The 24,275-nt window shown below is 39.5% G+C and overlaps 1 protein-coding gene across 1 annotated transcript; it reads right to left on the bottom strand.

Annotated features, from left to right (window-relative positions):
- Positions 1–1,921: 1,921 nt before the first annotated feature.
- HSPA4L (heat shock protein family A (Hsp70) member 4 like) lies at positions 1,922–24,203 on the bottom strand. Its single transcript, XM_064149970.1, has 19 exons — positions 24,001–24,203; positions 19,802–19,859; positions 18,233–18,373; positions 17,662–17,784; positions 16,136–16,235; positions 14,296–14,429; positions 13,153–13,397; positions 12,994–13,070; positions 11,673–11,824; positions 11,062–11,168; positions 10,539–10,672; positions 9,732–9,934; positions 7,089–7,187; positions 6,454–6,591; positions 5,535–5,660; positions 4,626–4,733; positions 3,733–3,852; positions 3,049–3,210; positions 1,922–2,616 (listed from the first exon to the last, which is right to left on the bottom strand). The coding sequence occupies exons 1-19, from the start codon at positions 24,105–24,107 to the stop codon at positions 2,422–2,424; spliced, it is 2,529 nt and encodes an 842-aa protein (XP_064006040.1). The 5' UTR covers positions 24,108–24,203; the 3' UTR covers positions 1,922–2,421.
- Positions 24,204–24,275: the final 72 nt, after the last annotated feature.

Raw genomic sequence — 24,275 nt, 5'->3', positions numbered from 1 at the left:
TGGAAATGCATCTTGCTCTCAACAAAGGTTTCAAGACAGACATTCACAACAAATACTCATTTCTAAAAAAAACACAGTAGTGTACTACTGTTGGTTCCCTAACAGAACTTGTTATTTATGTGGCAACATAGTCTGGTGCTGTCAAGGTAGCCACAGGGTAGCATACTTGTCGAGTCCAATACACAAAACATCCCCTTCAGTTATGCATAGCTTTTGTAATACTCAAGAACCTTAGATCTGTGTTCTCTAAGATTTCCTTTGTAACAGAAGACAACTACATATGAACAAGTCATATGTTCACACGTCAGGTTCACTCTGGGAAGACCCATTTGGCCTTTCTAAATGGAATTCTTAACATGTAAGTCAGCAAACAGTAGCTATGCGCAGCCTGCGAGTAGCATTCCTCTTCACCAGGGATAAGAGATAGAGCAGATGCAGAGGAAAGAAAACCCAACCCCTATTCTACTAAGAAAGCCCTACAACAGTCACTTGCCATAACCCTACCCGTGTTCAAGCTTGCTGTACATCATTCCAGCCTTTATGCACAAGAACTGCCTCAAACATTTGTAATGTGGCATTAAGCATCTGATGACCATCAGCTGAAGACTCTGCACATCACTTTTTAATTATTTTCACTATTCGAGCTCATCTGCCAGGTATCAGGTAGTCTACTACACAAATAAACGTATAGATAGGTTTTAGGCAAGCCAGTACTTATGAATGCCACTCATTACAGTGCCAGAGTTAAGTCACCAAGACATTCATGATGTTAAAGTCTATGAGACCACAGCTGGCTCAGTCATGTGCTGCCTTAAACTTACAACCATGGACACTGAAATGCAGTCACCCCCTCAGTGCCAAAGATGTGTGGTTACAGTGACAGAACTCAGGACTGAGGTTGTGAGTAGCTGCAGTTCTACTCAAGGTCACTCAGTTTTTGTTCAAGGGCTTGGAATATGTCACCTCAAGATGCTAAACCATCCCAAACTGACTGTGTAGAGTAGGAAGAGTAAATACATGCAGCTTGGCCACTTGCTGTCAGTCACAAAGATGCAATTCCAGCACTTGGGCTAGCTGAACAGATTAATATACAGCTGTAAATGATGCTGCCTCTAAGAGACACTTTCCATTGTCAAGAGCAGCCCAATTCTGTGCAGATAATGGAGGAGTTGTTTTAAGTCAGCAGCAGAATGACTTGCTTGAACAAATGCTACAGCACCTCAGTGACTGACAGGACCATTCAGAATATATATACAGACACTGGACCTTGACAATGCCTATCAAAGTAAAATAGCAACTCAGCTGTGTAGTGTGTTATCGACCTTTTCATTCCATTGAATCAATGACCAAAGGTAACTGGTAAGCTATGCAAACTTCTCAAGTAGATTCCATCTTTGGGTAATGATATCCAGTTCATAAGCTCTTTTGCTTATATCCATGACAAAAAAAAAATGCTGCATATTAAGGCCTAAATAAGCTCTCAACATTTTCAAGTTTGCAACCAAGGGCACAGAAGCAACCTCAGATCAGGGTGCTAATATCCAACTTGCATAACACGATTTCTGTTGTTTCTTTTCCCCAGCTCAAGGTGTGATCAAAATGCAGAACTCCTTCAAAACAAAAGCAGCCAGAATAGTAACATGTGCAGTAAGACATTTTCAAGGGAAAGCTACACAACAGACCTTGGATACTTCTACCATAGCCATTAGCATCATCATACCATAAGCAGGAGTACCTTATGTACAGCAATGTGTGCTGAGACCTTGGATGATTTCAGCACAAGGCAAAGCCATTATGCTGGCATTCTGTAGCTAAGGTGTCAGTGGTATGGGAAACTAAACCATGTTTAAGCTTGTATTATTCAGTTTATATGAAAAAGACCATACAATTCTCATGGTACATGAACAAGATGGACTAGGTATGCCAACTAACCTCTATTTTAATATTTAAATTATAACAATACAATAACTAGAAAAGGTCAGTGCTTCAAGTGGCAACAAGTTTTGCCACTTCAATTCCAATATTTTTCCAAAATAAAGATGCAATTAGATCTACACTTGAGCTTCAGTAGTGCAATACAGTATCCTTTCCTGAATAAAGGAGCTGAGGTTTATCCACAATAAAAGCTTTAAATAAGGTAGATTGTTGCCATTTATATATCAATTCCGTATGTTTGATATAAAATATATTGGGAAAGCTTAAACTGACTTATACAATCTACATTTGGCTAAAGCTCCACGTAAGCAGCATCAGTGGAAATGAACATCAGAGGTGTACTTAATATAAAACACTTCCAAAACTACTCAGCAACAAATGACAGAAGGTTGGCTAAGAGTAATTGAACATCTGAGGTGTGTACCAGACAAAAAGAATGGACCCTGTGGTTACTTGCACTATTTTTAAGTAAAAGAAATGCAAGGTTTAGTCCACTTCCATTTCTCCAGGTGGTTTGCTCTGCTGAGAATTGTCCTTCGCTGGTTCAGGTTTTGTTTCAGCACCACTCTGTCCATTCACGGGTCCATTGTGTTCACCATTAGCTTTCGTCTGCCCATCATTGGGAGGTTCTATCTTCGGTTTGGCCTTGTATATAATGGGATTACAGAAGCTATCCAATTCCTAGTTGCAACAGAAGTGAAAAAGCAAGTTCATTTGCTGGCAGAGTAACTGCATTAAGCTAGAATGTCTCAAATTTGGTTAGGGTTCTTAATGACCTGAATTTATTTTTCAAGGACTGGACTTGGTCAATTCTATCAAATCTAAGAAACTAAAACAAAATCTTTGACTACCTGAAGAAGCCTAGGTGATAACTCATTTTCTAGCAAGCTTGGAGCAGTATGTAAATCAGACTATTTTAAAAAGGGTTCTTCATAGGCACTGTTGTAAATCAAGAGCCAGAATTGATCAATAAAACTGCAACTCCCTCTGGACAAATCTTTTCATAGCTTTAACATCTCTGCAGGTGTAATACTATAGCTCAACATGAAGCCCAAAATCTCATTAAAAACAGCTTACTGGAATGTAACACATACAATAACTTTTTGCTTTTACCTTAGATTTTGACATTATTTCTGCTACTTTGACGACTGGATCCTGAGTTAGACTTAGTTTATTCTGAGCATTCATTTTGCTGTTCAACCAATTCATAGCCTCATTGATGTATTTCTCAACTTTTTCCATCTCAGCAGGATCGAGGTGATCATACTTTTCATCCTAAGGGGAAATTATATCATCGCTTAATATATGCTTCTGTCCATGAAATTCTTAGCTGGGTGAATCAATAGAATATGGTAACATTGCTACAACCCACTAATGAGCTTTTAGTATAAAGAATGAATGCAGAACAAGACAGGCAGAACATTATTTGAAGACATTTGAAGTTTTTATCAGCAATCTGCATCGAAGCACCACCACAGGTTAGTAACAATGTCGCAAGGAACACTTACTGTAGTTTTATTAATCCTAATAGACAGCTCTGCAAATTACAGAAACAATGGCAACAGCCATAACCTGGGATATCCATTTCAAGTGGTGATAAAAATGTGACTATGTTCAGTTTGTGTTCTCATGCTAGCTTTTTTTGATAACAATCCAGAAAGAGTTTCAGGAGCAGAAGCACAACAGCCAGTTTAGAGCAGCTTCACAAATAGGATTTATTTTGAAACACCAAGAATACCCCAGCCAAATTCCCACACCTTTAATAGAGCTTAGTACTCCTTAAGTATTTGCTTGTACCTTATTTTTGTATGCTTCCACTGCTTTCATGAGGAGCTGAATCTTCTTTCCCAGTTCATTTAAAACTTTTGGTCTCTCTTCATGTTCCATGTATCTTTCCTGAATAGGCTGTCCAAATTTCTGGAAACAAAAGCACAAAGGTCTTGACAAATACAACTTAACTTCAATCAGGTCCATTTTAAGAGAAAACAGGATTTATATGGATGATTTAAAATGAAAACATTTAGTTTTATCCATTGTCTGTTTTCCCCCTTCTCTTAATACTGGCATTCAGGCAAGAAGGCAGCTGCCAGGATCTACACTGCTGTTACCATCAGTTACCTCCCTCAACAGGAAACTGACTTGAGGGACAAGAGTTTGACCCCAGGAACTGAAGACAAACTTCAGCTTACTACGGAGTAGTCATTCAACAGAATTCACATTTTCCTGTGAGATTATTAAAACCTGAACTATTGTAGTAGGTTTTTGTCATTACTAGTAAATTGTTATAGTAGAAGGTACTGTTAAAGAACCTTCATCTTTTATCATCACATTAGACCAAAAACTCAGTTTTATGATACAGCCATAAACGATCTCTGAAAAGAAAACAACAGAGCATCTATTTTAGATTCTAATACTGAATACATGGGAGAGCAGCTGAACTACTCAGAAGCTTCTTTCAGATTCTAGTAAGATTGACAGAAAATTCCCAGAGCAATTAATCCTATTTGTCACAGTGCGTTTCCTTCATTTTAAGTATTTCCAAATTAGGAGCACAACTGACGTCGACAAAAGCTACATTTCTAAACACTATATTCAGTTCCTAACTAAACTACATTCAGATATAACCTCATATTCATACTTAAAAGTTCATGGATTTACACATACCATTTTTCCAGAAACATAGAACTTACTCGTAATTCCTGAAGTTTATCCATGTACACTTGTTTTGGCTGGTCCTCTCCATCTTCATAGAGCCAGTTTTCTGTGTCTTCCAACATCAAGGTCAGCTTGTTTGAATCCTATGAAGAAAATGAGGAACAGACTAGTTCAGATGGGAACGTAACAAACGAGGCTTCTCCTGCCAGCTCACAAAGAACCTACTCAGAGATGATGGTTTCAACAGTTCACAATACTCAAATATGACGGTGAAGGAAAATGGTAACAGACTTCCAAGCCAAGATTTTACAGAGTAGAGAAGGGACTAGACAGCCCCACTAGTCTAATTTGAAGATTGCAGGAAATATTAAAACTATTGCTTGACCTTTGTTCTTACAACTGGTTGCTTGTGTGCCATCCACTTAGACGGCTGGTACAGAGAAATGACAACAGGGTAAGCGGTCTTTCAAAATTGCTTTCACAGAAGCCCAGTGTACAGCTTTCTTTGTCTGCTTTAACTTGGACTCCAATAGCATGCAGAGGTCAAAACACTTTTAGGCGAGGGGAAAAAAAAATTATCATGTTCCTAAAGTAATGAAATCAGACAATAAAAACCAGAGGTACTCCACCTTTCATTTTATTCCTATGCACTCATGTCATTTGGGGGCTCATGGTGCTTTGTCCTGCTTTCCTGCCCTCACCCCACCTTAGGACTTTCTGCCTGCATCTGTAGTTTTTCCTTGCCACAGAGCAACTTCTTTGAGAACAAACTCTGCTAAACGCCAGGTGCAAGAACAGTTTAAACTTCTGTGAAGACAATTCTTGTCTTGTTCTGAAATGAGTCCAAGAGACCCCTGCAGCCTTCACATAAACTACACTTAAAACTTATAAATACAAAGGAATTTGTCCCAACAGCTGAAACACATAGATGAGGTGAGTCTTACTTCTTCAGTGATGAATTTCTCAAAGACTCCACACAGCTTGTCTCTGAAATCATACACATATTCTTCCACAGCATTTTTAGCATCATTTCTTTCTTTCTCAAGCTTATCTTGCATCATCATCTTGCCCTAGGGTGAAGAAAATATAATTTAAAACTAAAAGCATATCAAGTGTCAAGCTTAATGATTACTCTCTCTGAACAGCACCACAGAACTCTGCAAAAGCCTGCTCATTCAGTTAGTATTCAAGATTTTCACCTTTGCGTACATCATCTACACTGCAGCAGAACTGCAATGGAGAAAAGTTCATACTGGGAAGCTGTTTGGCAAGTGCTTCAATGTAAATGAATCAGGTATCAATTATGAATCTGACCACAACAGGAAGACCTAAAAGTAGAGATGACTGAAAGTCACTAGGAATCATTTTGCCCTAGCAAAAATAGCTCCTATTTTGTTCTTCAGACTGACCATCTTTCAGAGAACAGCTTGTGGTGGGATCACCGTTGACATAATATCTATGATGTTCAGAAAAGATCCTCTAAAGGCCAAGTTTTCTACACATTGTAGTATTTTTCTGCTGATGTGGGTCTCAAAGGCAGAAAAGTGATATAGGACCCAGCTTCTGTGAAGCACCAGAACACAGGCAAATGCTGCTGCTGAACAGCACCAGTCTACCTATAATAATTAGCATCACTGTAAAGTACTATGCAGCATGTAGTGGCAATTCTCAGATCAACATCAGACACCTAAGTAGTTAAGTCTATTTAAGCTGATGAGTTTCACCAAGAGACTTACAATTAAGGGTAAAACCCCAAGGTTTGCAACCATAAACTCAATCAGATGAGTTTATGGTTGCAAACACCTTCTGGGCAATTATTTATAGTGACATTAATTTGAGTGGTCATCTGCTTTTACCACTTACCTCATTTTCTATATAGCAGTTGATAAGATCTTGTCCCAGTTGCCTATAAAGGCTTGCCTGTATAGGTAGGTCAATACTCTTAACTTTTGCTTTAGCCTTTGGCTGTGCTGGATGATCTTGCTTGTCTCCTGAAGCAGCCTATTAAGATTTACACTATCAACAGTCTTGCAGAAAAAGAAAAGTGTCGACATTCATGCTCAAAAAAGACCAACAAAACTAGTAAGACAGAAGCAAATGAGTTGTAAATGAAGCACCCAACTGTTGCTCTGCTATTCAGAACCACCACTACTTTAGTTCTGAACTAAGCTGGTGGAATTTAGTTTCTTCAAACATAATGTAAAGAACCTCTGAAGAAACACTGAAACGCTAAAAGCACTGCATAGTGCTCTTGATGTTTTCTAACATTATCTATATTCCATCTTTTCTATAGAACTACATTAAATATAGAAACTTCCAACTCATTATCGTTGCAAATCAAAGTGTTTAGGCAGGACTCCCAGTGTAACCACTTCAGTATAGCTGGACTCCATACCATCATGTCTTGTAATTAGTAAGCCTAATGACTTCACTAATACAGGGCAAAAACATTCTAAGAGATGCTACATGACATTTCCTTATCAATATTGGATACAAACTTTTGTTTCAGCTCCTGCATTTTCAGTTTCCTCATCTGCTTGGTTCTGTTCAGCTTGATTTTTCTGAACACCTTCCTCTTGATCAACCTGCATTTTATCCTAGAAAGAGAGTTACATAACTGAATGCAAAGGTTTGCTGTACAATTTTAGACTCAATGTCAATCACACTAGATCACAGACAATATATGGACTAAAGTTTCGAAACACCATTTTAAAGAGGCATTTTAACACAGTACTTGTATTCATCTTTCTCCAATTAAATGAGAATCCTATTTTGCCTGTCCCCTTAAAACAATTATGATGTTGCCATCTGCCCCCATTATTAGAAGTACACTAAGCCATGTTAATACTCCATTCAAAATTAGAAATACATCTACAATGTATGCTAAGAAGATTCTAGAAACACACTGCTAATGCAAACAGTAACAATAGGTTCTCTGTGGAACAGTCAGAACTTCAGTTTCACACCATTTTTCAACTGAACTTTCAAAGTTTGTAATCCAAAGCAGAAGTATTTAGTCACTGTAATTGTTATCCACATCTGTCTCACAGACCCATAAAAATTAACTTCTGTACTTGTCTCTTGAAGCACAAATCCAACTGTCTTCCCTCCCTGCCACACAAAATTTAGAAAGTTTCTCTTACTTTATCTGTAGTTCACCTGTGCCTTGTTCTAAATCTAAGGGTCTTGAAGGCATCACCAACTGCTAGTGCTGATCACTTAATGTAGCTTAAGTAATGCAATTCCTTGTACATATTGCAAAGAGCTTTTAATAACATTGTAGTGGATAAGCCTGAAGTTTTCAGAATGGTTCAAATACTTTGGCACTAATAGCTAGCAAGCTGTAGCCAAGGTCTGAAAGGCCTGCATTACTTCCATCACAAGGGATGACAATTCCTGGATTCACTAACTACTTTTGCACATAAAATAATTCACTGCTAGTTCTGTGAAATACAGAAAGTTAACTCAAGATTAAGCACTCTGGTGCAGATGCAGATGTTGTAATTTAGCTGTTTTAATGAAATCAGCAAGTTTTTATTAATGTATGTTGTAACCAAGAAAAGCCACTTTTACCAAATCAAAATTAGAAAACATCATAAAATTGTCATTTTTACCATTCTTACTGTTCACACAGGAAAAGCAACTGGAAGGAACCATTTTGCCTACACAGAAAAGCTAGAGGGGGGAAATAACATTATACACCACGAACCTCCTCCTCGGAGTTGAGGGTATCATCCTCAGTAATGAGAGGTAGTTGCTGAGAAACACCATTGTAAGAAGGGAGATGTGTTAGATGGATGAAAGTACTGCACAGTGAAATCCCAACGGTGGAAGTGGTTACTCCTGTACTGAACACAGTGTACTTCTCTTACTAACCTCCGCCTGAAGTATCCTATTGCACTAAACACCAGGTCTGTTACTGTTAAGCATTTTTACTTCCATGAGGACAAACGTTCAGCACCTGATGCTTGTAACTACATCATGTCTGCATTTCAAACATGTTCCAATTCTTGGAAAGCAGGGTAAAATTTAAGAAGTGGCTCTATCAATTATGTAATGCTAATTGTGTAACCATTTGCTCCAGTTCCCAGAGTATATTTAACTGAAGTGGGAAAAGCTGATGAGGACAGACTTTGGAAGACCATGACAGGAAACACAATCACCCCTTCCTCCAAATACAGCCTCAGAGCATTTGCTTACTGCCCAGTCTTACTCTCTAAGAAAACCTTTCCCCTCAGTACATGTGACAGCCTGTGAGACCACTCCCTCTGCTGACCACCTTGCAATCTCACCAAGACAGGAATGTGAAGCAGCAGCTTGCTCACCACTTTATCCTCTTTTTCTCTACGCTACCATCTCTTTCCCTTGGGGGTTGTGACATAACCAAAATCCCAAGCTACAGAAGGGCACAACGAAAGGCTGCTGAGGCTACTGCTGGTGTTCTGGTCTTAATTGCCAAGTGTTCCCTGTAACCAGTCCTCAACTGCAGTGTCCAAATTAACAGCTGCACCTCACTACCTCAGTGATCTACTTTGAGTATGCAGTGCACTACCAAGAAAGGTGATCCTCCTTGCACTAGAATGAGAGAACATAAATTTTAACTGCTCAGTATTAACAACAAAGCTGATGCATATTTGTTGCCAGTCATTTTCCCTTATGGATTTACAGGTCAGTTTGTAAGAACCACTACTTCTGAAGTACCTGAAAGAAGCGCCCTTTGTGAGTGTTTTTAAAGAATCTTCCATATTTCAAAAGATCTTTTTTTTTACTCAATTAAAATGCAGTACTTGAGGAAAAATACCAAACCAAAACACCACCACCCCAACCTTTAGAATGCATTTGTCAACTCACGAAATATGATGCCATTTGATAACAACACTAGATAATGCGAAGGCCAGTAGAGAGATGGTAATGAACAATGAGAAAAAAATCCTTAATCAGGTGTTAGATTCCTCTTTGCTTTCCTACTGTCACTTGTCACCAGTACTTTCATAATAAATATGAAGAAATGTTATATAGCTGAAGGAATAATCTAAGGGTGGGGAAGCAGTACTTGTCAGAAGCCATACTCTGATTTAATCTCTAGTTACTGGCTCTCTTGTCAGGATTATAAAGGGTGTAGGTTTTACAAGTTTACATACCAGGTCTTCATCTCTGCCTTGGTTCTTACTTGATGATTCAGTATCCATGGGTGTATCATTGTGATCTCCTTCAACATTCTGCTTCTCAATGATAGAAGCATTAGCCACACTGAAAAGGCCGTGAATATTGACGCGCACTTTAACCTTCACTTTGGAATTGTCACCATCTTGCTGGGGACCAACATTCTGAATAGTGAAACGCCCTTAAGAAACAAAGATGGTTTCAGCTGTTATTCCAGAAAAATAGTGAAAGAGGCAAATAAAATACATTCATAGAGGGGTGTCAATTTTTATAGCTGCTTAAAGCTACTTAAACTGTCTGAACTTCCTACTTAGTTGTCAACTCCACAACAAAGGAGCAGCTAAACTGAACCAATGCTTAAACTCAGGAAACTTCTATCTTGTATGTTCACAAGTAACAAAGAGGGACATGACAGCTGTCTACTTCTAACAGCTCCACTGATTCAATTTCTTTGAAATATCCAGGCTGGCAGGCACATAAGATTCTTATCCATTTTACAGAGGTTAAGAGAACTACACTCTTTGTACCTTCTTATTTTTTAAGCATTCAGAAACAGTGAAGACAGAATGAAAAAACATAAGGTTTTTAAGGAGCTGCCAAAAGATGATGTTGATACTGTTTGATCCCTGCACCTAAATCAAGATGAGTGTGGCTGAACTGTTCTAAGGCACCTAGGTCCTTCTGTAACCTGGGAAATACAGAACAGATCTGAAACAAAAAAGAAACACTTTTCTATTACCAACAAGAGGTGGTTGAGTATGGGTGTTTTCTTCACATGGCCTTACCTATTCTGGATTCAGGATAAGGCACTTCATGTGTATGGGTATAGTAAGCTTCCAGGTCAAAAGGCTCTTTCTTGTGAAAAGTAATTACTTTTGAGAATGGAGCAGCATGGTTCTTACTGAAGACTTCACACTCCCTAAAACAGTAAAATATTAAGATTAAACTACTGAGATTAAGGTAATGAACAATCAAACTCAAGGTATGTTAATGCTGAACAGCTGTGCTACCCAAGCAGCTGTAATACTAGTTTAAGTTAGGTTATGACAGGAGACCTTTAGGTCTCAAGGCTGTACTATGCATTCTGTGCTGCACTTTGTTAAAAAAGGCACTTTTGCACAAACATTTTGTAATTAAATGGAATTCCAGTTATTAACTGGTAACTGGAAATCAAGAGGTATAGTGCAAATAAAGAAAATGGAAACCATTTCATTGGGTGATGCTTCAAAGGCTAAGGCTTGGTCTTTTCCATAGCTTATCATTTTTCTTTACATACACACACTTTTTTGTAGTAACCTAACAACTTACCCTGTTCCTTCTTCATAGGATGATTTCCATTTCAATGTTATAGAGTAAGGGACAACATCTGTGATGGAAAACTCACGCACCCTAAAAGCCGGGGAAAGAATTGCACACTAGAAAACAAAGACAAAATGTTTTTATAGCTATGTAGTCAAATACATATTAAATACAATAATCAATAACCAAGAGCAAGAAAGGCTACAATTCCTATGAGGTCACATGGAATTCTTGCTTATGATTGTAATATTAACAGAAACTTCCTGTTGTTACCAGAAAGTTAATTCAACTGAAAGGTTAAACTGAAGTACTAGCAACAGATGCTAATTCCCCAGTGGCTGTCAGTAAAGATATCCAGCAAAGTTTCCAAATGACTACACAAAGCAGAATAGTGCAATTTTTGTCACCAAAACTAGCAGTTCTCTCACAAGACCATCCTTCTAACATGACACAGCAGCACAGGAACAAATGTAATGCATTAACTTCTGACACAGCCAGTCACAAAGAACAAGACTCTACATCTTGTTTCAGTTATAACACATTTTGCCTTTGGTTAGCTGTATTTCATTAGTATGTGATGTTAAAGAAGCAATAATCAAGTTTAATGTCAGTAACTATACCTGCAAGGCACAGCCTCTTGCAACAGCTTCATCAGCATTTAGCGTGGTGCTTATCTCTTTACAGAAAAAGTTAGAGATCTGTTCCTTGACTGCTGGAATTCTAGTAGCCCCACCTACTATTTCTATACTGTAGATATCTTCACGCTGAAGTTCTAGAAAAGAGAGTGCATGGCCTTCAGTTATCAAGATATCAAAACCTGCCTTTGGACAACTACCAAAAAAAGATAAGAGTTCTCTTATGATCTGGGCACCATGACAAGCACTGAATGTATTCAATGTCTAACAAGATCTTCAAAACCAGATTTATCATGATGTGACCTAGTCAAACCCTTGCCCCTCCTGCAGGCTAGGAAGCTTACTAGTTGCATAATCCCAGAAAAATGCAAAACCCAAGCATCGATGAGGACAGCTATTCTTAAGAGGTCCATGGCTGTTGTCTTTCTGGTGTGCATAAACTCAAGGGTGAAAACTGAGTTTTCTTTAGCAGCCCTGCATTAATGGACTCCCTCCAAAATAAGAACAAAACAAAATCCCTTATGCCTCGTTTTATATCTGGTTTAATTTTGGTTGCCAACAAAAGAAAAGCAAAACTCTTAACTATGAATATATACTTAATATTAAACTGTACTTGCAGGATAACTTCAATTAGGACTCAAACACATTTGTTTAAAATGATCTCAAACAACTGCTCTGCTCAGCAGTTACCCAGGTTCTTACTTCCCACATTAGCTATCTAGCCAAGTCACAAATTCAGCAAAATTCTTCTCCTTCTTTTAGTTGCAGGTGCTGAAATTACAGGTAAAACCTTTTTCTGTGAAAGCCTTCATTCTCTCTTTCATGGTACATTAGTGAAAAATAAATTTTAAAGGAATTAATTGTTATTTGCACATGCTTCAGAGAACTTATCTCAAGAATATACTGCCGAATTCTCAGGTCAGTGAGGACATGGATGAATTGTGTATGGAACAGGCTGGCCAGACAGTTACAATAAGAAGTTTTTCCCCCATCATAGTTTTCTTTTGGTTGTTTTGTGTTTGTAAATAACAGTTTCAGAGCACCAACCTTTTCCATTACACAAGGTGAATGAGGGTCAATAACCAAGGTTGCAGAGTGGTATGTGCACTCATGAGGTAGGAATGGGATCATGCATACATGACAAGCATATGAATGGAACTTACATTTAACTTTTCAGTACTTAGCTTTGCAATTCTAATAAATACAAAAATACATTAAAAAGAAAATCATTAAAAAGATCTAGGATAACTGGATTACTAGTTACTTTCTTGAACCAAAAGTAGTACCTAAATTAACTCCTACTTACTAGCTTGATCCATGGCTGCTCTCAGAGGAGGTTCCACTCTGGACAGAAGGGCAGCACACAACTGCTCAAACTGAGCTCTGCAGGAACATAGAAGGGTGTTTAAGATTACATGACAGCTCAGAGACCACACTTCACTTCAATGGAAATAAGGCACAGTACCTGTTCATCTTACTGGAGACATCAAGGTCATTCATGAAGCACTCAATATTGAGTGGAAGGTCAGAAGCATTTGCACTCATCAGCTTCTTCAGCTTTTCACATTCCTGATACAACCGTAACAGGGCTCGGGGATTCTCTTTTACATTCAGTTTGTATTTTGTCCTAAACTCTTCAGAGAAGTAGTCCACCAAAGCCTCATCAAAATTCCTACCACCTACAAAAGGGTCAAAGGTAGTAGCCAAGACCTGCACAAAATGAATGAACGAAGTTATTAGACCATGTTTGTTTAGATACAGGGATAGTTTTCATACAGACACTACTTTAACACCTTTAAAAACAGGTTTGACACAGGTCAAATCTTTGTGGCTTTCTCTCCATTGTCTGGTGCAGTTGCCAGACAAAACGATTGAAAAGATCACTCCTCAATTATTTAGTTTCTGCCCTCCCCAAATAAAATGCTATCACATGTGGCAAGCTCTTTTTTACCACACTGCAGCTCCTACTCCATTTACTGAAGACAAGGCAGACTAGGATAGCAATCTGTCACCTGCTACTACCTCAAAACATTTGCCATCATCTTACATGTGGCTTCAGACAATTACATTTTGCTACCACAACAAGTTTACAAAAACATTCAGTTATCAGTAGCTCACAGACAAAAGTCTCCAAAGCAGTAGTGAGGACAATTGAGCTTTAGTTCACATCCTGCTGTATTCATATTTTGAACCATCATGCATGGCAGAATAAAATAAATAAACAAACAAAAAAAATTCCAAGAGCAATTCAGGGAGTCCAGCAATTTCCCAGAACTAAGTTAGCTGCACAACTACAATGCTTATGAGACTACCAGAATATGCTGAATTTTCAGTGATGCAGCCCCAAAATTGTGCAGTATACACTTGACAATTAAACACTTCTGAAAAAAATACTTTGGGATACTTTATTTCTGCATTTTACAAAACCTGCTTTGTTGAAACAGCTAAAACACAATAGGTTTCATATTCAGTATTTAAAAAATATTTGCTACATATTTATTAGTTTTGGGCCTTTAAAGTAATCTTTCCACAAAGCTGTGTTCCCAGTCTTGTTCAACTAAATACTTCAGGAACATTCAGAATTTTAAGGTAAAGCTAAAAAGATCACCTTCAATTTTCCCTTGTTAAAAGCACAAATTGAAACTTGATATGCAGAATGCCCCATATCTACAAAGACAACGTTTCTTGGCTTCTCTTCCAAGGCTGGCAGATCTTGCTTGTATATTCCATAGGCCAGTGCAACTGAAAAACACCAACCCACGTGAGTTAAGGGACCGCTCCATACAGCTGCAATACATGCCTTACAAGCACTACCTATAGACAAACACCACCTGTGTTTACTCTTTCTAAATACTTCCTTCACTCAGCTCAAACAGAACATAAGGATCAGAAGGGTCACAGGTTTCAGACTATAGTAAGAAATGGAAGAACTTGGCAGCTTACAATTTCATTTTCAGCTTTACATTATCTCATGTTCATGTAGACAGTGACATTTCAGTATACTATGGAACTGGACAACTCTTTCCAACAACTGCATGCTGTGCACCTTCAAAGCACTACCTTACAGACAGCAGAACATGTACCACCATAAATTTAGGTTTTTAGTTCTAGAATTTATCAAATTGGTTACTTTTGTTTCCATTTAACAACTAATGTTCACATGAAAATTAGCTTATTGCAAAGTTAGGCTGAATACATTTTTCACTGGCAAAGAAGGAAACAGTTCAAGTGAAAATATAACACTACTGAAGCATCATTCTTCTATTTCAGTTCACTTGAGACCAAATTAACATTTTCATTTGTGAAACTGTGCAGTCTCATGCTTTCCCCTCTCCTTTGCAATTCCTTACTTGCAGTACTTTTTAGCTCAACTTCGCAAAATTCAAGCATGTTCAAGAGTTTAAAAACTGTTTTATACAAATCTAAGGATTCTATGTCAGCACTTGTTTGGAATGTTCATTTACACTTTCCAGAAGGAAAGAGAATTTAAATTAAAAAAGAAAATTAAGATTCCTTAAAAGAAAATTAAAATTGCTTTAAATGACTGCAGCCTCAGTTTCCATGCATGAAGTGTACCTTATTTCTGTATTCTACCTTAGAACTCACCAAAACCAGAGAGCAGTAAACACATTACTCGACAGAAATAACAGCTGTGTTAACGCTACAGAGCTAGCAGGACTGCCACACGTTTAAACCGTCACTAACCCACAGACTTCTGCTTGACTTGATTTTGGCATTTTGAAAAGTGTGTTTTAAATATGATGAGGAAATCTGCTTTCAGAAAAAGCTCCATAAAAATGCAGTCAAAGCAGCTTTTAAAGCACACATTTAAGTAGTTACAAATAGAAAAACCTTGAACGACATACTTCCATTTCAATGCATTTCACTCAAATATCAGCTTATTCTGAAAATTCCCTAATACTTCCATAAGATTTATTTTCATTCTAGCAGACACATCTTCCAGTAAGCTGAAAAGAAAATTAGCAGGCCCCACAATGTTAAACAAAATATATACTGTGACCTTTCAGACAGAGACAGGATCTAATACAATACTACACTATTAGTTAAGGGAATTGAGAATTTAGGTCAGGTGCACACTGCAACTGGATCATTATGAGGCTCTGAAGCTTGCTAGGGGTCTTCCCAAAACAGCTACTGTAGCTCTACGGTAGGGCAAAGAGTAAGCAGATATCAGCTTTACTCCAGAAGCACAGCAGCTATTTTCAAGTGGCACTGTATTCACACTCTCATCATGTTTTGTAAGTGCTGAGTACCAGCTCACCAAAACAGCTGCTGTGTTTACAGTTCCCAAGCTGGATTGGGCAGTACTAGCCTGGATAGATTTTCCCAAGCTCCTGGTTGTGTAACACTATGTCATCACTCTCAGATTCAGTAGCCCGAATGCAAGATGAAAAAAAGAAAAAGAGGTTGCTGCCATTGCCCTTTACCTGCTGTAGTTTCATTCATCAGCTTCAGACAATTTAATCCTGCAATCTGTGCAGCTGCCATTACAGACCTTCTCTCAGCATCAGTAAAGAAACTGGGTACCTATTTCCAAAAAATAATTACATAGGATGTTATGAAATGTGGACTTGGAAAAAAAAAAAAGCCTGCCTTACTCATGAAGCAACTCTCTGAATTTCAATACCATAAGGAACTGTTATAAGCTAACCTCAGATGATTAAGGCAGTCTGAATAAAACAGGCAATTTTTAGTGCATGTTTTGGTTAAAATTTCAAAATATGACAGAAATAAAGTGACATTCACAGTTGTTTTAAGCAAAGTTAGATTTATGCATAAAAAAAAATAAATCTGAGAATGTTTTCTCCAGCAGTCATCGATCTTAGAATTATCACCAGTTTCTGCAAACATTTGTGCAGCACATAAGTCAACACAATAAATATTCAGATACAGCTCCAGAACAAACGACAGCAGAAGCTGGTGCTGGATCTACATTTTGTGTTACAACTGAACCTGTATCCATGTTTCAGTTATCACCTCTACCACAGTGCCAGCTCACGCTCTGCTACAATATTCAGTTGCACCCAAAAAAAGCCAAAGCACAATCAGAGCCCATTTAGAAACTGGCTGCCATCAGCTGGCACATCTTCAGCCTCACTCAAGCTTAAAACACAGAACTACATTCATAGTGGATTTCATTAGCTACCACTGTGGCATATTACTAAGGATCCTTGTTTGTGTGGGAGGTATTCTCTGCAACTGTCTTTGTATACCATAAGGAAGCAAGGCAAAACATCAAAGCAGATTTCTAACAGCTAAAGCATACAGCTTTCCTGTTTCCATCTCTGTCTGACAGAGAGAGGATAACCACAATACTTCATGCCCAGACTTCTAACCAAAGCTAGAGCAGAAGAGGGTAGTAAACAGCGTATGTGAAAAGCAGGCATTTACAATTTTTTAACAGGAACAAAATCTTGTCTTCAATATTCCCTCTATACTCTCTCACCATGGGTGAGGACAAGAGCTAAGAACACCCAACACAAGCAAACCAGCCAAATAAAGAGAACTGTATAAAAATGCAGGTAGCTTAGACTTTTTAAATTGCCAGTATGGGCCTCAGTGCTGTAAAGCTCAGGCAACTCTCAACTACACCACAACCCAACAGTGTTCAACTATGAATACAGTTGGGAAGGTTCTTTGGAACTGAGGAAGGTAAAGCTCACACAGGACAGTTCCCATTTCTAACAGGAACTGCAGTAATCAGGGTTGTAATAAACAACACTTGCAGTTAACCACTCAAGATCAGCTCAAGACATGGGTTCTTTCTGACAACATTCCTGACTTAGACCATCTGCCATCTTCTCAGACAGGATTACAGAAGTGTTCTCATTTGTCAAAACCTGTAATAAAGGCCCCTTTTGGGAGATATCTTTCTTACCACTGCACTAAGGCATATATGGTACTCGCTTTCATAGTAACCTATAGAATACTGCAATAATAGATTGCAACTCACTGAAATCACACAGTCTGCCACTGGTTTCTTCAAAGCACTTTCTGAAGTCTCTTTAAGCTTGGCCAGTAACATTCCTGTAATCTGTTCAATTGCAAACTGTCTCTCTTCATCTAGGTATCGCACCTGGAATTACAAGGAAGAAAATGTTCTTCATCTCTTGGTAACAGCACATTTATTACACAGTCAATTTTACTGAAGGTGACTAAAACAAAGCTTAACCCTTTTTGAAGTGAGAGCTATTAACATTTTATAGCATGGCAGACAATGCACTACCTTTTATATGATACAAGACATGAGTATGTCATACACAGCAAGTACTCTAGATCTTGAACATTTAGAGGGATCAAATCACAAGGAGAAATGAGAAACATGGGAAACTATGCTGTGTCAAGTTCTGTGACAAGTAAGGTGTTAACTCCGCTGTTTATTAAACCTGACATCTTGTTAAAAATGAGTAAGCATACATTTAGAGTTTTCTTATGGAAACTAAGTCAAGTAGACAGTTAGGTGACAAAGATGCAGAGTGCTCATTTCTACCACTAAAGACATTCCACATGAAGCTTTAACTCACCTTTACTCCTACAGAGCCATTTGGCATCTTCTGAAGTTCATAGGGAAGTTTGGCCCTTTCAGCTTGTATGTAAGGATCTTCAAATGCTCTTCCATGCAGTTTTTTGAAGCCATGTAATGTATTTTTCACATTTGTGACAATCTGCAGAAAAGATTATTATATTTTTTAATTACCCATGACATGCAGACTATAGAAGATTATCCAGAAAGGCACTCACTATTCTGGAATTAATGCACATACTGAAGAGCCATATCAAGCCCTGCACATTTACTGCAAAATATGAGGTAGGGCTGAGAGAGGTCTCTTCCAACCAGATATATTCTGTGATTATTTTAGTTTCTGGTCTCCTTTAAAAAAAAAAAATCCCCCTTTACTATCCATTACATTACTGCCAAAAACTTCACTGCATTTTCTATTTTAAAGGAGCATTCTGACACAGCATACAGTATTTGAGATCATACTGCTTGTTGTTGCAATGGGTGTCTGCAGGAACAAATTGAAGTTATTACCTACATTAACCTTAAACGAAGCATCTACAAATTAACAAATGTCACTTCAAAGTTCTGCTCAAATTCAGATCCCATCTGGGCATAAAACCTCCCTACACATCTCATCATTGTTTCAACCTAATTACATGAAGGACAGACTTTAACTTAAGAAGGGGTAAGAGGAAACAAATCCCAAACACACACAATATTTAAACTACTTAAGAAATTAGTTCAGAGTACCCTTCTCCAAGAAAAAACACTCTACTACTATAAACAGCCACCTTCGCAGATGGGTAGAGTACTGACAGGAACCCTTCTCACCAGTAAAGTGCAGGGACTGACCTCAGATAAAAAGTGTGAAGTTTCTGAGGACAGCAATGCAGCCTTTGCACATAGTGACTGTGTTCAGTGCTGCGGCTGGGCTCCATTACCTTGGTATCTACCAGGCAAACTTCCAGCTAGGTATGCTCCACTCTAAGGGGAAGGAAGTCCTCCGTATGCCAACATGAGGGTAACACCCAGTCTATTTGGAATTTGTGGATTCAGTGACTATTATGAATCATTACATATTTTCCTTCCATAGGAAGATTTTCCTAGGATGCAAGTGAATTTACCAAGAAATAGAGAAGTCTGCCTTCTGTTCAGTTTCAAAGTCTGTCAGGAAATGAACAAGACACATTCCTCTCACATTATCAGCAACAACCACTACCTATACCAAACTTCCGCTATTCAACTTCAGTTTTAACTCTCATAAAACATTAGCATAATACTCCTGCCTACCCTCACTGCAGATTTAACTACAAACTCTACTCTTACTGTCATGAGTAAACAAGGAAAAACAATCTTGCACTAGAAAAGATTTTCTGTTTCTTCCTATTTCTCACTCTTGACAAAACAATGCAGAAACACTGCTTCAGTTTTAGCACAAGGAATATACTACTGAGGCAATAACTATTATTGTGACATGTACACCATAGAAAAGTTTCCTTTAAAACAGAAAAACATCAAATTTATCATTTTTCCTCCCACAGTTCAACAGGAGAGAAGTTACACAAGTACTCTGAGTTTCTGATCCACTTACCTGGCTCTTTGCTGCATTCCCAATGGCCCGAGTCTTGGATCCTAAGGATATACATGCTCTACGTAAAAGCAGAAAGAAAAGAGAAACTCAGCTTTAAAAGAAAACAAAATATTTCCATGGTGCTTGAAAACACAAGAACTTAAGAACACTGATGTAGCATTTAACAACATCACTGCACAAAGCACCAGAACTTGCAGTGGAATTCCAGTCATTTTGTTATTTGCAAATTAATTCAGGAAGTGCAATCCATCACAACTGACTCCACTATAACTGCATTTAAGGAACTCTTTAAAAGGTTATACGTTCTACAGGTTTTACCATGAAGTTAAGGAATTCAGTTGCTTATAACCAAAAGAAGTCTGCGATGTTTAACTTAACCTCAACCTCACCAATTAGGTGTTCTTGCCTCAGCAACACCTAAATCTGATAGTACCACAGGCACACTCTAAGAGCCATCAGCAACAATAATCATAAATCAACTATAAAACCCATCTAAGCTCATGGTAGTTTAACAGCCCAATTGTACTGACGGTTGAGCACTTCCTATGACTGAGTTAACATTCATGCTGCAAACAGACCAAATGAGAGATGTCTGAGAACAGCTCCCAGCCACTAAGAGCTTGGGAAGCTCTGGAGTAGTCTATGGCTCTACAACAGGCTGCTCCAAGTCCCCAGGCACCATCCACCCACCTTATTTAGTACCTCGGAAAAGTTGTGGGTTTTTTTGAAATGACTAGCACCAAACCTTCACTTGAAAGATTTGAATTAGAACTCTCTCCCCAGAAAGAAAACTGAGATGGATAAACCATTCTGTAGCAAGTGACAGTTACAACCCACATTTCATACAGTTGAAGTTTAATTGTTAATGAATGCATAAAGGTCACTGCGGTAGATTGCTTCCTGCCTTCTCTCCGTCATCACTACAATCAAGGCACTGTATGTCATTTGATTGTGTTATCCAGCAACCTCCTCTGCTCTACCACCAGACTGAACACGCATAACCTCCTCTAGATTTCACTGCTGCAGACAGACAATGCATTGCCCTACATTTTCAAGGCTGTACTTCAGCTTCCACCAACAGCTTTTACAGTTTTTAATTGTGCTTAACACTACAGCTCCCACTTACACTTTGTAATAATTAAGTCATATAAAAGTGCAGTTTAGAAAGGGTTAAAATGGTTTAGCAGACAGTATTTTATGGCTACTAACATGCCACTATATCACATCTTTCCATTGTCATAATTTATCCCTACTGACAGACAGCTCTATTTGCAAATACCCCTATGCAGAGCATGAAGCATTGAGTCAGAAGCTACCCAGCCCACCAGAGTTCCTGCCGTGACTTACTTAAAACACTCAGTGCCAGCACAAGGGGACAGATGGTTTCACTCCCTTGGCTGGGAAGCAGAGATGTCAAAGAAGAAGACATGCTCTCTTTGGCTGCAAACACTGCAATTGTATCCAAGACAGCCCTTTAGGAAGCACAGCACATAAGCCTGACAACTGCAGTGTCTCCCCCCCACTACCCTCAGCCTGCTTTCTCTTCTAAAGGTAGCAAGTCTTTTGACCAAAATGACATTTCAATCCTCTGCATACACTGGTTCTGAAGATATCACCTAGTAAAAATTTATTTACAGTTTGTGTTGACAGTAATTGCACATGGTCTGACAGAAGTTAGTAAAAAATTATTAACTATCAATGATAACTAAAAACACAAAACCACAGCACCTGAAAAGTACATTTGCTACAAATTTAACACACCCAGCACGCTACGAAAACATACAGCAGACTTGCTGGAGTTCAGAGCTCAGAAAAAGCCAAATCTTAGTTAACATCCAAATAGACACGAAGGCCAAAAGCCTTCTACTGAAATGGATAGCCTAACAGCAGAATCTTTTTTCCTTTCTTTCCAAAACACTTGTGCTAAACCACCAAAAACTATGCATGTCTTACACACACCAGCAATTCCATGCCTTAGATTATGGGATGCAGGATTTAGCAAACAATATCAAAGGATCACCTGAATGTTTTAACAACAGGGACGCTGGATTTATGACTTAAGACTGCTGCCTGTATTAAACTGTGATAATAGCCAGGTTCTGCAAGTCTTCACTGCTTCTGTCTAGAGCACTGAGGTATGTATAGACTAACACTGTCATGCTCACAGCAGTATCACTAAGATAACCGAACCAACTCCAGGACTGGAAGCTGTCTGGACTAATTAGTCTTGCCCAGAAAGAGCAATTAGCCCTGTAGAGCACAGCTAGGACTGCCCTATCTTTAGGCCCAAACGCAGTATCTCTACATAGCTTAGTAACGACACACTGCACACAAAGTGTAGTAACTTGGCCGGAGCTAGTCTGAGTATTTTTATACTGTGCTGCACAGACAATAAACATTACACTTTGCATTTCGGGGAGGAAATGCCAAATACTTGGGACATAGCCAACCACTGTTATCTACTGGCAAAGTTGAAGTGTCTCACCAGTGCAAGCACCTCCACAAGAACATATGAAGACGTTAAGTCATGTATTGTGCTGCTATGTGCAGTAAGCAGAAAAGCCCTGATGATTTAACAGTTAAATCTGCCTGCATAGCTCAAACCTTGTTTGAAGTAAGGTTTAGTTACTGTGATACTCTTTCCATAACATTAATAGACCTGTTGTATTTATCTTTATTTTTTTTGTTTGCTTCAAGACAAAGTAGAAAGGACATTCTCCATATTTTCCTATGTAACATTTTGGAGACAGGGCAGAAAACAGGAAAATGTCACTTTCAGTGAGGTTACTACTACCTTTAAGTATCTGTGCAATCCAGATGTGCTTCAAACCCCTTTCATAGTCACATCACAGATGTCTTGAAAGTAGAGCTACTAAGCTATCAACATGAAAAATATTAAATGCAGGGAAACCTACGCAAACAACACACCCCAAAAATAACTAAGAAATGGGAATGCCCTTCATCATAAGGTGAAAGGAAACTGCAGCTGCCTGAGGATTCTCCAGGCAACGGTTCAGGGGATTCCTTGCACAGAATTGGAATGTTTCAGTTTCACCACATGTACACAAGAATAATTGAACGCCTTCATGAAAGTTGAGAGAAGTGTATTCTCCTAAGTAGTGAAAGATTAATACAACGTATGCCTTTTCGCATTCAACTATACATCTCAAAACTTCGAAAGCAAAACAAAACCTGTATCTCTGCAAGATCAAAACAGCAATACTGAGGTTACTATGGCCTCACAGCACAGAAAGGACTTGGATGTTGGCTACAAATTCCTTTTACAGACAGAAGCACCATTCAACCCCCATTTTTTAACGAGTATTAAACAAAATTTTGCGTTCTCCTTGAAAATTATGCGGAGACGGAGCTCTAAAATCCCTAGACGTATCCCATAGAAACAAGAATCTCCACCTTCTCTTGCGCATCCCATCATCGTGACACTGCCCACTGCCCCCTCCCTTTCCTGCAAGACCTCGGTGTTCCACGGGCAGCAGAAGCAGGGCGGTGCAAGTAAGAACAGGTTTAAGAACTCATCGCGCCACTTCTGTCTCCCCGGTGAATCAACGTCCTCCTCCCCACTCTCACCACCATTCCATCACAACATCGTTCATGAAAATGCTTCCAACCCTGGCAACCACTCTGGAGTTCGGGCCACACGTGCCCTTAATGGAGATCTTTGCTACACCAAAGTAGTGTCACAAGGGCAGAAAAACATTTTCGCTGTGGCTCCAAAGCCGTACGGCACAGCCAGCACTGCGCGGGATTTCAAGGACACGAAGAGTCAAGAGGCGACGCGGGGGTGCAAGTGTTTCTCGGTCAGCCTCCTGCCCCAGCTTACGCCTTTCTGCGCCCGCCTACAACATTCGCTCCTGTTACTGGCCCGGCGAGAGGTCGCGCACAGCTGCGGAACAATCTCCAGGCCACAGCCGCTGACCGCGTCTCAGCGCCGGCCGGCAGCGCCCCGTTCCTCTCCAGCTGAGAGCCGGGGAAGCAACCGGCGCCGGAGCGATAAGGCCGCAGAGAGAACAAGGCCCTACAGGGACACACGCGACTCTTTGCGCCCTACAGCACCCGGACGCCTCGGGGAACTCCGTACCAGCACTAACGGAGGAGGAAGCAAAGAGGGTGGCAGAGTTCGCCGGAGCGGCGTGGAGAAAGTACAGGGGACCAAGCCGCCCAGAAGCACCGGTACTTACGGGGTGCAGCGGTCGCTGTACTCGTTTGCGATAGTCTCGATACCGCCGCTCCGCGCCACCCCAATGTAGCAGTTGAGGAAGCCGAGATCGATACCAACCACAGACATGACTGCACTTGGTGCTTCCCGTTCCCCTCCGACCTGTGACTGCAGCGGTGACCGCCTAGGTTGCTGGGACCCGGCTTCTCACCCGTCTCTCCCCCACTGCGGAGCAGCAGCCACCAACCGGCAGCTACTCCCGTGTGCGCAAGCGCGCTTTGCCGGCCGGCGGGGAAT

Source organism: Pogoniulus pusillus, chromosome 10 (genome assembly GCF_015220805.1).
Source record: "Pogoniulus pusillus isolate bPogPus1 chromosome 10, bPogPus1.pri, whole genome shotgun sequence".
Classification (NCBI taxonomy): Eukaryota; Metazoa; Chordata; class Aves; order Piciformes; family Lybiidae; genus Pogoniulus; species Pogoniulus pusillus.
Note: the sequence above shows the minus strand (reverse complement) of the source record. Positions and strands in the feature narration are given on the sequence as shown.